This window comes from Biomphalaria glabrata, chromosome 1 (assembly GCF_947242115.1).
Source record: "Biomphalaria glabrata chromosome 1, xgBioGlab47.1, whole genome shotgun sequence".
NCBI classification, from domain to species: domain Eukaryota; kingdom Metazoa; phylum Mollusca; class Gastropoda; family Planorbidae; genus Biomphalaria; species Biomphalaria glabrata.
The window spans coordinates 78,152,061-78,165,931 of record NC_074711.1 but is presented as its reverse complement, the minus strand read 5'-3'; the positions used below and the strand labels follow the sequence as shown (position 1 = coordinate 78,165,931).

The 13,871-nt window shown below is 36.4% G+C and overlaps 1 protein-coding gene across 1 annotated transcript; it reads right to left on the bottom strand.

Annotated features, from left to right (window-relative positions):
• Positions 1-54: 54 nt before the first annotated feature.
• Positions 55-13,578, bottom strand: LOC106072281 (tubulin alpha chain, testis-specific-like). The gene is made up of 9 exons (XM_056016750.1): positions 13,409-13,578; positions 8,677-8,899; positions 6,131-6,272; positions 5,209-5,368; positions 2,889-3,088; positions 1,888-1,999; positions 1,529-1,744; positions 714-877; positions 55-321 (listed from the first exon to the last, which is right to left on the bottom strand). Exons 1-9 carry the CDS (start codon positions 13,409-13,411, stop codon positions 186-188), a joined length of 1,356 nt encoding a protein of 451 aa, XP_055872725.1. The 5' UTR covers positions 13,412-13,578; the 3' UTR covers positions 55-185.
• Positions 13,579-13,871: the final 293 nt, after the last annotated feature.

Genomic DNA, 13,871 nt, shown 5'->3' with positions numbered 1-13,871 from the left:
ATTGAAGCAATTTTAACAAAATAATGAACTGGTTTAATAATAATGACAACACTATGAAGTGAACTATTTTATTGAAATAGACCTCTTTGAATGTCTTAATCTAAATATTGATCTGGATCAACAAATCTATTGACAGTGACTCATTTGTTTTTGTCTTGATAGTTTTATTTCTGTGCATTGATAGATCAGTATTCCTCTTCTCCTCCGGCAGTCTCAGCTTCTGCTGAATCAACTCCCACTTCCTCATAATCTTTCTCTAATGCTGCTAGATCCTCTCGTGCTTCTGAGAACTCTCCCTCTTCCATTCCTTCACCAACATACCTGAAACCAGTGAAATATTTGGTTAGATAAAATAATACCTTTGTACCTATCTTAAAAATCCAATTGTTTTTTTTACTATTCTGGTGCCCCTGACATTTACTTTTTATGGTTATAATCTTAGAAAGTTGACAGCTCAAACATGCATACAATAAGATAATGCATGAAATAACATATTAGAAAACAAAAAAAAACCTATAATTTAATTTTGAAGTACTGTTTATAACATTTTTACCCCTGATTTACAAAACCTAAACTGATATATAATGAAATGCAAGGTACTGTACTAATAACTAGAGTTCCCTTGTTATTCTAGATAGATAGTGACTATAACTTTCAACTTTTAATTACAACTTCAATATTATTTATCATAAACTTAATTTCTGGGAACTTACCAGTGGACAAATGCACGTTTAGCATACATGAGGTCAAACTTGTGGTCCAGCCTAGCCCAGGCCTCAGCAATGGCTGTAGTGTTGCTCAACATGCACACAGCTCTTTGTACTTTGGCCAGATCTCCACCAGGAACTACTGTAGGAGGTTGGTAGTTGATGCCAACCTGTAACATCGACAATGCTATTAATCTACATGCACTTCAGAGTTTCACCTACACATTTTAAAGCAACCCTTAACTCCCAGCAAGTAACCCTCAACTCCCAGCAAGTAACTTTATGTAACTGACCAAATATTTGTTTAGTAAATACATAGATTTTAAGCATTATGACTTTTTGGATGTCTTTCCATTTTATTTGTTGAATCCAGATGGAGACTGGATTTTTTTTCAATACACTAGAGCTGATGTTCCAAAGGTTTCAAACATAGACAGAGTAAAACTTGCATCAAAGCAGAAACTTTAAGTATTGTCATTTGGTCTCAGCCTAAGCATCAGAGGAACACTTTTTTTTTCAATGCACATTCTACATTAGGTCTTGGATCAACAGCTTTCTTATTTGAATCTCTTCCCCCTACCCGGGCCAACATTTATAGAAAGATATCAAAGAAAATATTTGCATTCAGAAAGTAAGGTTTTAATGACCTGTAACAAGAAGTCATATAGCTAACACTTAGTATTAGTTCCAGGATAGGGTTAGGGACATTTCAAAAACAAAATTGATGAGCCATAACATGATGGTGGGTGTTTTTTTTTTTAACAATAAAATAACTAGATTTAGAAGACACCAAATAAATTATTTAAAACAAAAAAAGGCACCTTGAATCCTGTTGGGCACCAGTCTACAAACTGGATGGTACGTTTTGTTTTGATGGTGGCGATGGCTGCATTGACATCTTTTGGGACCACATCACCCCTGAACAGGAGGCAGCAGGCCATGTACTTGCCGTGGCGAGGATCACATTTCACCATCTGGTTGCATGGCTCGAAGCAAGCGTTGGTGATTTCAGCTACGGACAGCTGTTCATGGTAAGCCTTGAGGAAATAATTGAATCGTGAGTTTTCTAAGTTTTACAGTCTAATACCACTTGTCCATTCAGCAAATATAATCAAGACGTTGGCGCTGATGAAGGCCAATATAACATAACATTGAACAACATCCGTGACTATTGACTTACTTTCTCGGCAGAAATAACAGGAGCATACGTGACTAAAGGAAAGTGAATACGAGGGTATGGCACCAAGTTGGTCTGAAATTCTGTGAGATCTACATTCAGTGCTCCGTCAAATCTGGCCAAAAAGAAAAAGTGTAAAAATTATTTTATTTGGAGCTATTCATAACTAGTAATAATATATGTTTAATCTACATTCTATAGGCCCTAGTATTTACCAATAGAGCATTATCATAGGTGAATAGCATGCAAAGTTAGATATGCACAGCTGGTGTTAAGAGTTGGTAGATCTAGAACTATTTCACACCCCAAAAAAAAACAACAACGTAGCTCTAGATCTATTAAAAACTAGCTATTTGGTGTAACCGATGTACAGAATATTGAGAATATAGGAAACGTTGGTGACTTGTGTGTTTTGGATAATTGGTGTGGACTTTTTTAGCGCCGTAAAATAAGATTTTATTCGCTTGTAGCACAAACTCATTTTTATCAGCACAAACTCATTTTTATCTTATAGTTGTCATTTTTTTAAATGTAGCGTCATTGACAAAGAGGCTCAGAGGAAAGACCTTGTAGAGTACAAGTATTATAACCCCGGCCGACATTAAATATGTAGGTCGCAAATGGGCTTGCGTGGTCGTATGAAACATTGCACTCATCCATAATCTTCATTATTATTAGTAGTACTAATTTCAATAGAAAAACAAAACCTAATAAAATACTTAAAACGGCACATAGATAGATGCACATTTATTATTCCATTTGCTAGGACAAAGTCTTATAAATGCGCCGCTCCTTCTCACTAGTGCCACAAGTGAATTGGAGGGGTCGCCGATTAACATGCATGGCTAGATTGACACATAAAATACTAGGACGTAATTATCTTCTCTTTTGAAGTAACGTCAGATTTCTATAACATAAAAGTAACACAACCTTGACATTGACCTCTTTGACTGACAAGGACAAACAAAACAAATTGTAACACAGCAAGTTTTTTTTCCCCATACCTCAGAGAGGCTGTGATAGATGATACAACTTGTCCAATCAGACGATTCAGGTTCGTGTAACTGGGTCGCTCAATATCGAGGTTACGACGACATATGTCGTAGATAGCCTCATTGTCCACCATGAAGGCGCAGTCCGAATGTTCCAGTGTTGTGTGTGTGGTTAGAATGGAGTTGTACGGCTCAACAACAGCAGTAGACACCTAGATAGATCATTAAATCAAGGAGACATAAGTCAACAACAGCAGTAGACACCTAGATAGATCATTAAATCAAGGAGACATAAGTCAACAACAGCAGTAGACACCTAGATAGATAATTAAATCAAGGAGACATAAGTCAACAACAGCAGTAGACACCTAGATAGATCATTAAATCAAGGAGACATAAGTCAACAACAGCAGTAGACACCTAGATAGATCATTAAATCAAGGAGACATAAGTCAACAATAGCAGTAGACACCTAGATAGATCATTTAGTCAAGGAGACATGGAGACATAAGTCAACAACAGCAGTAGACACCTAGATAGATCATTAAATCAAGGAGACATAAGTCAACAACAGCAGTAGGCACCTAGATAGATCATTAAATCAAGGAGACATAAATCAACAACAGCAGTAGGCACCTAAATAGATCATTAAATCAAGGAGACATAAGTCAACAACAGCAGTAGGCACCTAGATAGATCATTAAATCAAGGAGACATAAGTCAACAACAGCAGTAGGCACCTAGATAGATCATTAAATCAAGGAGATATAAGTCAACAACAGCAGTAGACACCTAGATAGATCATTAAATCAAGGAGACATAAGTCAACAACAGCAGTAGACACCTAGATAGATCATTAAATCAAGGAGACATAAGTCAACAACAGCAGTAGACACCTAGATAGATCATTAAATCAAGGAGACATAAGTCAACAGCAGCAGTAGACACCTAGATAGATCATTAAATCAAGGAGACATAAGTCAACAACAGCAGTAGGCACCTAGATAGATCATTAAATCAAGGAGATATAAGTCAACAACAGCAGTAGACACCTAGATAGATCATTAAATCAAGGAGACATAAGTCAACAACAGCAGTAGACACCTAGATAGATCATTAAATCAAGGAGACATAAGTCAACAACAGCAGTAGACACCTAGATAGATCATTAAATCAAGGAGACATAAGTCAACAGCAGCAGTAGACACCTAGATAGATCATTAAATCAAGGAGACATAAGTCAACAACAGCAGTAGGCACCTAGATAGATCATTAAATCAAGGAGATATAAGTCAACAACAGCAGTAGACACCTAGATAGATCATTAAATCAAGGAGACATAAGTCAACAACAGCAGTAGACACCTAGATAGATCATTAAATCAAGGAGATATAAGTCAACAACAGCAGTAGACACCTAGATAGATCATTAAATCAAGGAGATATAAGTCAGAATAATATGTTTATCGTTGTTTAACTAAGTTTGTTTTTTTTGTGGGTTCGTTTGGCAGGAATAATAACTGCCTCTTTCTGTGATACGATGGACGTCTGGTACCTTATTGTGTCTTTCACTTGATTGTACCCCACAACACGCACGCAATCACACAGAACAAGATCTATTACCAATCAAAATTTGTCTATGGGGGTCCCAACACTTTTTTTAAAAATGTGATTGTAAGTAAAACCATCGTATGTAGGCCTACGCGCTGAATACGAATAACCAAATTACGCGGTATGTGGCAAGATCTAGGAGTCATGTGGAGCTTAAAAGAGACCCATGAAGAGTCGATAAGTGTTCTTTGATTAACGGAAGGTTTCTCCCAACTCACTATATTTCGCGCACACTGCTAGAATGAAATTATTAAATGATTGCCAGATGAAAAAAAATAATGGAATTATCAAATAAAAGTAGCATATAGATCTAGAAGTCTTGCTCAGCCTTTCTCTTTGTTTCATTCGTTTTTCATTCACGCATTCCTATTAGGCCCTATATCTTCATTTTTATTTTTTTAAACCTTTTAACATTCCAATCTAGCTAAAGAGAATTTGAAGTTAACCACCAAGCTTTTGTTTAAAAAAATCATCACACGATACTCCCTTTAAATTCCACTTACACTTATACATTTTGTTTAGAAAGAAGTGAATATTTCAGAGTTTGATATTTTCACTGTACTAAAATTGATTTTTTCACTGATTCATTTCTTTTAGTCAAAACACCTGTTAAGGACTAAACTACATCTAATAATGGGGAAACAGCCTCTGTCTCACTTGCATTCTCTCCCATTTCGAATTAATATGTATATTAATTAGTTGTTATTTTAGTATCTGCTCACCTGTGGTGCAGGGTAGATGGAAAATTCCAATTTAGATTTCTTTCCATAATCTACCGAGAGTCTTTCCATCAGGAGGGATGTGAACCCAGATCCAGTGCCTCCTCCAAATGAGTGGAAAATCAAGAAACCTTGTAGTCCAGTACATTGATCGGACAGTTTTCTGTATCACATGAGACAGAGTTTTAGGACAATACTAAGATTGAATTAATTATAAACTTACAGGCCCAATGTTTTTTCCTCATTCAACTCACTAATTGCAAGGTTTATCTCAACCAAAGTCTAAAAGTGTATTGATAGGCCTAATTAATTTGCATATTTTAGTTCAGCGTACTATATGTCAGCTTTTTATTTTATTTACTTAATTAGATCTAGATCTATATAGGATTATTAATTTTGCTTTTGAAAAAATAAATACCCGGTATTGATAAAACTTTAGCTTATTTATAAATAGGATAATTGATTTAATTTGAAGACCATGTTTAGGCATATAGCCTATCATATAGAAATAGGCCTATGGTTTATGAAACGTAAAGCTGACCTAAAGCTAAGACCCCAAACCGTAAACCTGTTATGCGTACAAGAAGTGAATTCATAAACCCTATCTATTTATCTAACATATAGGCCTACGGAGTTATTCGTTTATTATTATTCTCTTTTTTGTTTGTTTAAATTATCTCAACAGATGAGCAGACCTGCAATTATTTGAGGAAGTTGGGTAGAGATGATCATCCATGAAAACGCAATTAGGCCTAAACAAAAATCAATTCAGTAAAAGATTCATCCCTTGCAGGCCTCCTTGTGATGTTCTGAGTCTTAAGTTAACAAAATAGTTTGATTTGGTCACATGCTATTAAAACATATATGTTATAAAGGTAGCGCCAGTTTACATTGTTAACTTTGTTTATGTGTTTTGTTAACGAACCTGATCCTATCCAAAACAAGGTCAACAATTTCCTTGCCAATAGTGTAGTGACCTCTGGCATAATTGTTAGCCGCATCCTCCTTCCCTGTGATCAGCTGCTCGGGATGAAATAAACGCCTGTAGGTTCCTTGTCGGACCTCATCTGCACAGTGGAAACACAACCTCAATAATACTTCGGTATTGTTAGGTTATAAAGTTACTTTCACTCATAGACTATAGCCTGTACTCAGCCTAAAATAATATGTGACTTTCACTGGTCAAAAGCTACACTATCAACAATGTAATGTATAGAACGGTAATAAAACCATTTTGATATGTGTCATATTTGTATTCCATCGTTACTTAGCAATGAGAAATCACAATGGCTGTTGTTAAGGTGCGAGTTCTTTTATTGTTCATTAGGCCTATTTATTATGTTAGTCTAGTCTTGAAAAACAGCAAATATAAATAATTTTGTAGCAGTTTCAATGTTTATTAATGTCTCCAACTCTCTCCAGATTCTTACTCTCTCTCTTTCCTTACAAACCTAACTAAATCATGGGCGTAGCCGGGGGGGGGGGGGTTGGGGTTCACCCCCCTCCTCCCGAAATGAAATTCCCCGGAATTTAGTGACTGATTTGTTTGCTTTGATTTTCTTTATTTTAGGTGAGAATTTAATATTAAACCATCACTCGCCCCTGCGCAGCCAAAGTGGGTTTTGAGTTTAAACCCCCCTACCAGGGGTTTTTAAGGTTAACCCCCCCCTCTCTCTCTTCTACAAAACAAAACCAAAAAAAATGCAAACGACAATCATCAAATTCCAAGAGCATAGTTAAGGAAGATTTGGATTTTAAAATCCACTCCGAAATTATTTTTTTACGATAAAACCCACTCTTCAATATAAGACTAAAGCATACATCAGTCACCAGATTCTATGAGCGTAGCCAAGAGGGTTTTTGTGTTTAAAACCCCCATCCAGCGGGGTTTGAAGCTAAAAACCACCTCTTCAATGTACCAAAAAAAAAAAAAAAAGCAAATTACACATTCAAAATTCTATGAGCGTAGCCAAGAGTGGTTCAAACTCAATACCCCTTCTTCTAGAGGGTTTTAAATATAAAACCCCTTAAGATGGTTTTGACTTTAAACCCCCTTCCAGCGGGGTTTGAGTCTACAAACCACCTCTTCAATAAAAAAAAAAGCAAATTACACACTCACAATTCTATGAGCGTAGCAAAGAGTGGTTCAAACTCAATACCCCGCGTAGTTAAGGGGATTTTTAATTTGTTAAAAAAAACCTCCAGAGATTTTTTAGTTTAAAACCACCTAACAGATTATTTTGACGATAAAACTTCCCTTCTCGATATAAAATCTAAAGCAAACTACAGTCACCTAATTCCAAGAGCGTAGCCAAGAGAGATTACAAATTTGTCGCCAGTCTGTTTCGCTGAAGAAAGTATTAAAAGAATCATCGAATCATCGTTGCCTCCTACGGTTTTATCGGATGGCATCACACCATCGGGATGAATGCCGTAGCACACAATCAAGGCTTTATATAGTCTATACTTGAATATCTGACCGTATAATCAACGAAAGGGGCAGCTACAAAAGATATCAACCGTTGACCAGACATAAATTCCTATTGTTTTTGTCTCACGATTAACCCACTCTCTATCTAGCGGAACTCGTTTACTTCGTAGGTTATTCTTACTTCTATATTTTACAATACACATCACTCTCTCTTTTTGACACTGACACTTGCGCTTCTCATGCTTCAAGTCCTCACACTATATCCATTCATCTGATACTGCATTTCTTTGAGCATAAGATTATTTCATTTCATATTAGAATGTATTTCTTTGGACATGTTGAATCTTAAAAGCATCAGTGATTTAAAAACAAAGGCCTACTTCGTCCTATATGACCAATAAATAAACTCTTCAAACAAACAAAAAAAGCCTATGGTGGTGTTGAGACTTTCCTCACCCGCGTTCTTCTGACAGTACAGAACATTTCAAACTTCTGTTTCATCTCCCACCATCCTTTTATTACAAAGTTTTCCCTCCCCATCCCTGCGCATTAAAAAAAAAATTAATCTCAACTCATTTCAATTAAAGACCGCATCTACAGCGATTGGACACTACGATGAGCTGCTAACTATTGTCAAAAAAAAAACAGCAACCGCAAACTAAAACTCTATGGTCATATTGCAAGGTTTTCGGGTTTCGCAAAGACCTTCTTTTAGGGAACAGTAGCTGGAAAAAGAAGAAGAGGCAGACAGAGACAGCAATGGGGAGGCAACATAAAAGAATGCCATTGAAAGGGGTTCTATGCAAGGCAAAAGACAGAGAGGGAGAATGACGGTTGACAAATCTTATGTGGTGCTCCAACAGACTATGGGATAGGTGAAGGTGGCGAGGTGAAGAAAGTGAATCTCATCTTGAGTCTGCTGGTAGAATTATTGCTCTGATACGACAATCTTGGCCATTAAAAACCTACGCTCATTTTAAACAGTTAATTAAAAGCGTGTTACATTCACACGCTCAACACGCGCACGCCACTTCCCTCACCTACTACAGTTGGTTCCAAGTCAACAAACACAGCTCTCGGAACGTGCTTGCCTCCTCCTGTTTCGCTGAAGAAAGTATTAAAAGAATCATCGTTGCCTCCTACGGTTTTATCGGATGGCATCACACCATCGGGATGAATGCCGTGTTCCAGACAGTACAGTTCCCAGCAGGCATTGCCAATTTGTACTCCAGCTTGTCCCACGTGAATAGAAATGCACTCCCTCTGAGGAAAAAAAAAATCATACAAATTGATAGATCTAAATGAATTTTAAAAAAATCTCTTACAACAACCAATCTCTTTTATGGAATAATTGATTCTAATTATTACCTTGCCTATAGCAACTTACTCCGTCTGTCTTATCTTATCGGCCTATAATACAGATGTTACTTCTAAACAGAAGATGATTACGTCCTACGCGTCATGCATTTAGTCATGCATTTAACCAATGACCTAAATTCTGCTGTCACTGGTTTTCCTGGTTAGCTCAGGAAACCTATTCTATGCTCTAATAGCACTTAGGAAGAAGGAGCATTTGTACAAATTTGTCCTAGCATATGGAACGAGGAATGTGCCTTTTTCTTTGTGTCTTTCAGAGTATTTAATCAGATTTTGTTTTTGTATTTGAAGATTATGGTTCAGTGTTTTATGTATAATTGCTACTTTACTTATGATTCTTCTCTCCTGAAGGCTTTCTAAATTTAGTGATTTTACTAAAGGTCTTACTCTAGTCAAGTGTGAATATTCATTTGTTATGAATCTCACTGCTCTTTTTGTGTCTGTTCCAGTTTTTTAATGTTTTCTTGAGTTGAGGGGTCCCAAATAGAGGATGCATTATTATTATTGTTATTATTATTATTATTGGTCTAACCAAGGTTAAATAACATTTTATTTTATGTCTGTCTTTTACACGTTATTTCTCCCACATCTCTGATGAAGTAGAAACATTGCACAATTATTAGCCCTACTTGTCGATGACAACACATTAATAAATAAAAAAAATTAACCAATAAGCTAATCAATTAGTCGTGACTAATTAATTTTGTTTTATATGGAAAATGTACTAAACTAGAAAAGAGATAAGCCGTACAATAAAGAGAGGTATGGCAGCAGTAATTGAACGGTGCTCTTTCCTCAAAGTCCTTATTTGACTCAATGTCAGCAGACGCGTAAAAGTTGCAAGATCAAGAGAGTAAGTTACGCAATTATGTACATTTATGTCAGATTCAAAATATTTGACGCAATTTCCCTCAATTTAATCGACTTTTAAAAAGTATTTTTTTTTAATTCTAAGTTTATTTTTTATATTTTTTTAGGAATGAAAGAGTATTTCAAGAAAAAGGGCCAACGATTCTTACATGCTTGATGTCATCAACTCTAAACGCTGAGCAATTTACTATGTATAATTACTGCTGTAGCTATTTCTGCCCCTTCCCACAATGCCAATGCCTCCATTTCCTTTACGGCGCTCCTTCCACGCTCCAACTGCCCTCTACCACGGCAGCAAAGGTGTTCCCAATGTGTAGAAGCCCGGGAGTGACTGTCAAGGGAACAGACCTGCCTGTATGAAAGGTGCCCCATAGACGTCGTGGGATTTCAAAAGAATATTTCCAGAAGGCAAAGGCTTTGCAATAAGTCGCCTCGACGAGGTTGGACCCGGGAGCTGGAAGAAACGATCCCAGATAGCCACTCCGATTACCTTGGTAGTGTGACGAGGGTCAGCTAACTCTGCAGAGCGCTGCTAGCTAGCTTTCTAGACCTTTCTGCAAGAGACTGAGTCTTAGTACGAAACTGAAGTGTGTAAAGACAAACAAAACAAAAATGTTTATCGCTCTAATCACTTCAATGATCCCAGATCGAATGCCTAAAAAGGAAATAGGTTATAGGCATAAGTTATCCAATTATCCATGCTTTAACTGACATAGAACAGAAGAGAGCACCTGGTTGCACGCGGCCTCAGAACGATACAGCTGGAGGTCACTTAAAAGATCGCTGGATACACATTTGAGACAAAAAGAAAATCCGCTGCTGAGGACAGACGTAAACGGCGAAAAGATCTAAATCGACCACCGGCGGACAATGGTGATGCATGTGGCAAAATATATGGGTCGCAGCTAGAGCTGCGTTGCCACATGAAATACTGCATTCCTCATTAATTTTCGGACTCGGAGACAAGCTTTTTTTAATAATATAATTATAATTATCCTTTCCGGATATGATCTGGAATACAAAAATGTTAATGATGGCTGTCTTTAAAGAAATAAATATACATCTAGAAACAAGTTAGGCTATCTTGCATATAGGCCTATATACTTTAGCTGAACAAAATAGTCATCTTTGATCACCAGAAGAAAAAAAAAGGGAAATTGATTATTTGCTCAGTTAACTTTAATTACACATTCTTGATTTAGTATGGCTATAATGACATCATTGCTAACATTGTTCTTCCGTTTGTAGTGTCTACACATATATCTATTTTATTGATAAAATCTGAAGTTCCAATTTCTCGCGTTATTCAGTGATTGTGGGGTGAACTTAAAACAATGGTAACAGAAACAAATATAATAAATAATAAAATTAATGGAGAAGGAAAGGATTTTAAGAGATTGTGTAAAGAAGATAGCAAAATGTAAACCATATAGGTCTACAGTGGTTAAAAATTGTTGAGCTATCTTAATAAACAGCAAGCCAGTTTTGGTTTTGAGGGGAAAATTAAGATGAATAAGAAGAAATCATCCAAATAGACTATTTTGAGAGAGAGAGGGAGGGAGAGAGAGTGAGAGAGAGAGAGAGGGAGGGAGAGAGAGAGAGAGAGAGAGAGAGAGAGAGAGAGAGAGAGAAAGGAAGAGGTTGAAGTGATTTGATACACACGGCACCAAATGTCAAGGACAATAATCTTGAAAGCTAGAACGAGAAAAAGGGAGATCCACAAAGAAAGCCAAAAAAACATGGGTTGTGATTTGATGTTGATTGTCATCTATAAATCCTATTCCTATGGTCCGTAGCAATCGATAAGATGTTCTGTGAACAAATGTTTTCAATCATTTCACAGCATTGTACATCATATGGGCAATTTTAAAACTCTACGTGGCTAGCTCACTCAGTCTATGCAACGTGCCACACTTGAAAACTATCGGTACATTGTATCAATAACAAATTTTAGTCTTGGCTTACGAGGGCCACTAGAGAACCAGTCAGCAAAGTTTATAATGAGATTTGTTTTCTAATCCTGGCTGACACCAACTCCGTCTTCAAATATTTACAACTCATTACACTTTCTATCGTAGGCCACTGAGGTAGACTTATGAAATAAAACCTGTTAGATACGACCGCTTTTTTATACGCAAAAAAAGCTGGGTTTTTTTTTTTTTTGTTATCAGCGATCTTTTTTTTTTTTTTATAGGAAGCTAAGTTTTACGGTTTGTTTTTTGTATTAAGCCATCAGAGAATGGAATGGGTTGCCTGAATCAGCCAGGAAAACCAACGACTTAGCAGAGTTTAAGTCATTGATTAACATGCATGACTAGATCGACACATGAAATGACTATTTTTCTTCTACACAAATCTAATTTGTTAAAAAGAAAAAAATACACTAAAAGATTGAAAAGATGAAAGACTTTAATTGATCTAGATTTATCTATGAATAGAATTTAATTCATATAACTATGGATAGAATTTAATTCATATAACTATGGATAGAATTTGTTTCTTATCATTATGGTCTATGGCGCTACAAGTGGAATAACGCAACTAAAAGATACAAAGTGAGATAACTGCGTTCACTAAATTATGTTATGAGCAGCTATGACTCACGTGACATGTGTGTAGCTAACGGTTGTAGGCAGTTACGACCACAAAGAAATGTAAACTAAAACGTAGCTCTAGTAAGTCGGAGATGCCATATTTGTGATCATTTCTTTTATCATCTTCTCTTTCACACACACATTCAATGCAAACATTACTCAGTCAATGCTGACAATCTCATGGCTTTACTCAACATTAGCGATTGGTATTTTGTTACACTTTCTAAAAAATCCATATGGATCTATATTGTAAACATAAATATTTGTGAAAGAAGAAAAGGTTAACCTGGACATACCGGCACACAGTATCGCGCAGTTGGCGCACTGTGTATCACATGTTGAGTCTCGCTAACGAGAGTATCTGATCCATTTGTCGATTTTTGCTAACGCTGCACACTGACATGTTACATGTAGATCTATTTATTCAAATACTTCAAATGTTTTAGCCCCTAAGGTCATGGACACTGATTCTTTTGTAATAAAGAAGAACAAAATTCTTGAATTAACCAGAAGTGATATTCGTCTTCGTCTTTTTTTTTTTTTTAAACTAAATCGAGTGAAGAAGAAGTCCTCCAAACCATCTGGCTAAAGTAGAGAACAATGTTGAGATTTATTCCGAAAGTGTTTTGGCTTGAAAAGGTTTACAAAGACCGATGTTATTGTGTTGTTTTTTAATGTTGGTTTCGTCAGACCGTTTCGACCTTAAATTACACAAGTCATTCTCACCTCATTTGTAGGCCTTCGTTTAAACTTATTTGTACCTACTTCTATAAGTATATAGGCCTATCTATCGCACTGCTATCTAAATATAGATCTAAATCAGGAACTTTTTTTCTTTGTTGCGAACGACTCTGGAAGTATTAGAAATATAGCCTACAGATAATGTGATTTAAGTAAATGGTGAGTGATCAAACAAAAAAAATATACTCACCATTTTGTTTCTCTTGATCAAGTATTAATTAGAAAAAAAAAAAAGAACTATTTGAAACCAATTGCCTGTACACAAAATTCTCACGCAAGCCAAAGGCGCTTGATGTGAGCAGAGAGCTGTACAAAGGCAAGAGTGAGTTACAGAAGGAGGGAAACTGGAATATAGGACAGACAAATTTTTGGTGGAGCGCCGGGTGAGCAGAAGAACGTATCTTCCCTTTCTTTTGATTGGTCCATGCCTCCAGGTTCACGCGCAAGTTAACGTACTCAGTTCTTGGCTGGGACCAAAAAAAAATGCGCTTCAGCCAAATACTGTCTGTGTTACAGACGCAGAAGTCAAGTGTGTGTGCCAGTTAAATGTTTGTATGTATGATACGTATCTCTCTCTCTCTCACAAGAATCTGGCTTTTTGCGTATGTGAAATGGCCTGTCAACTTTTGAACTAAAAAAATCGAATCTTTTCC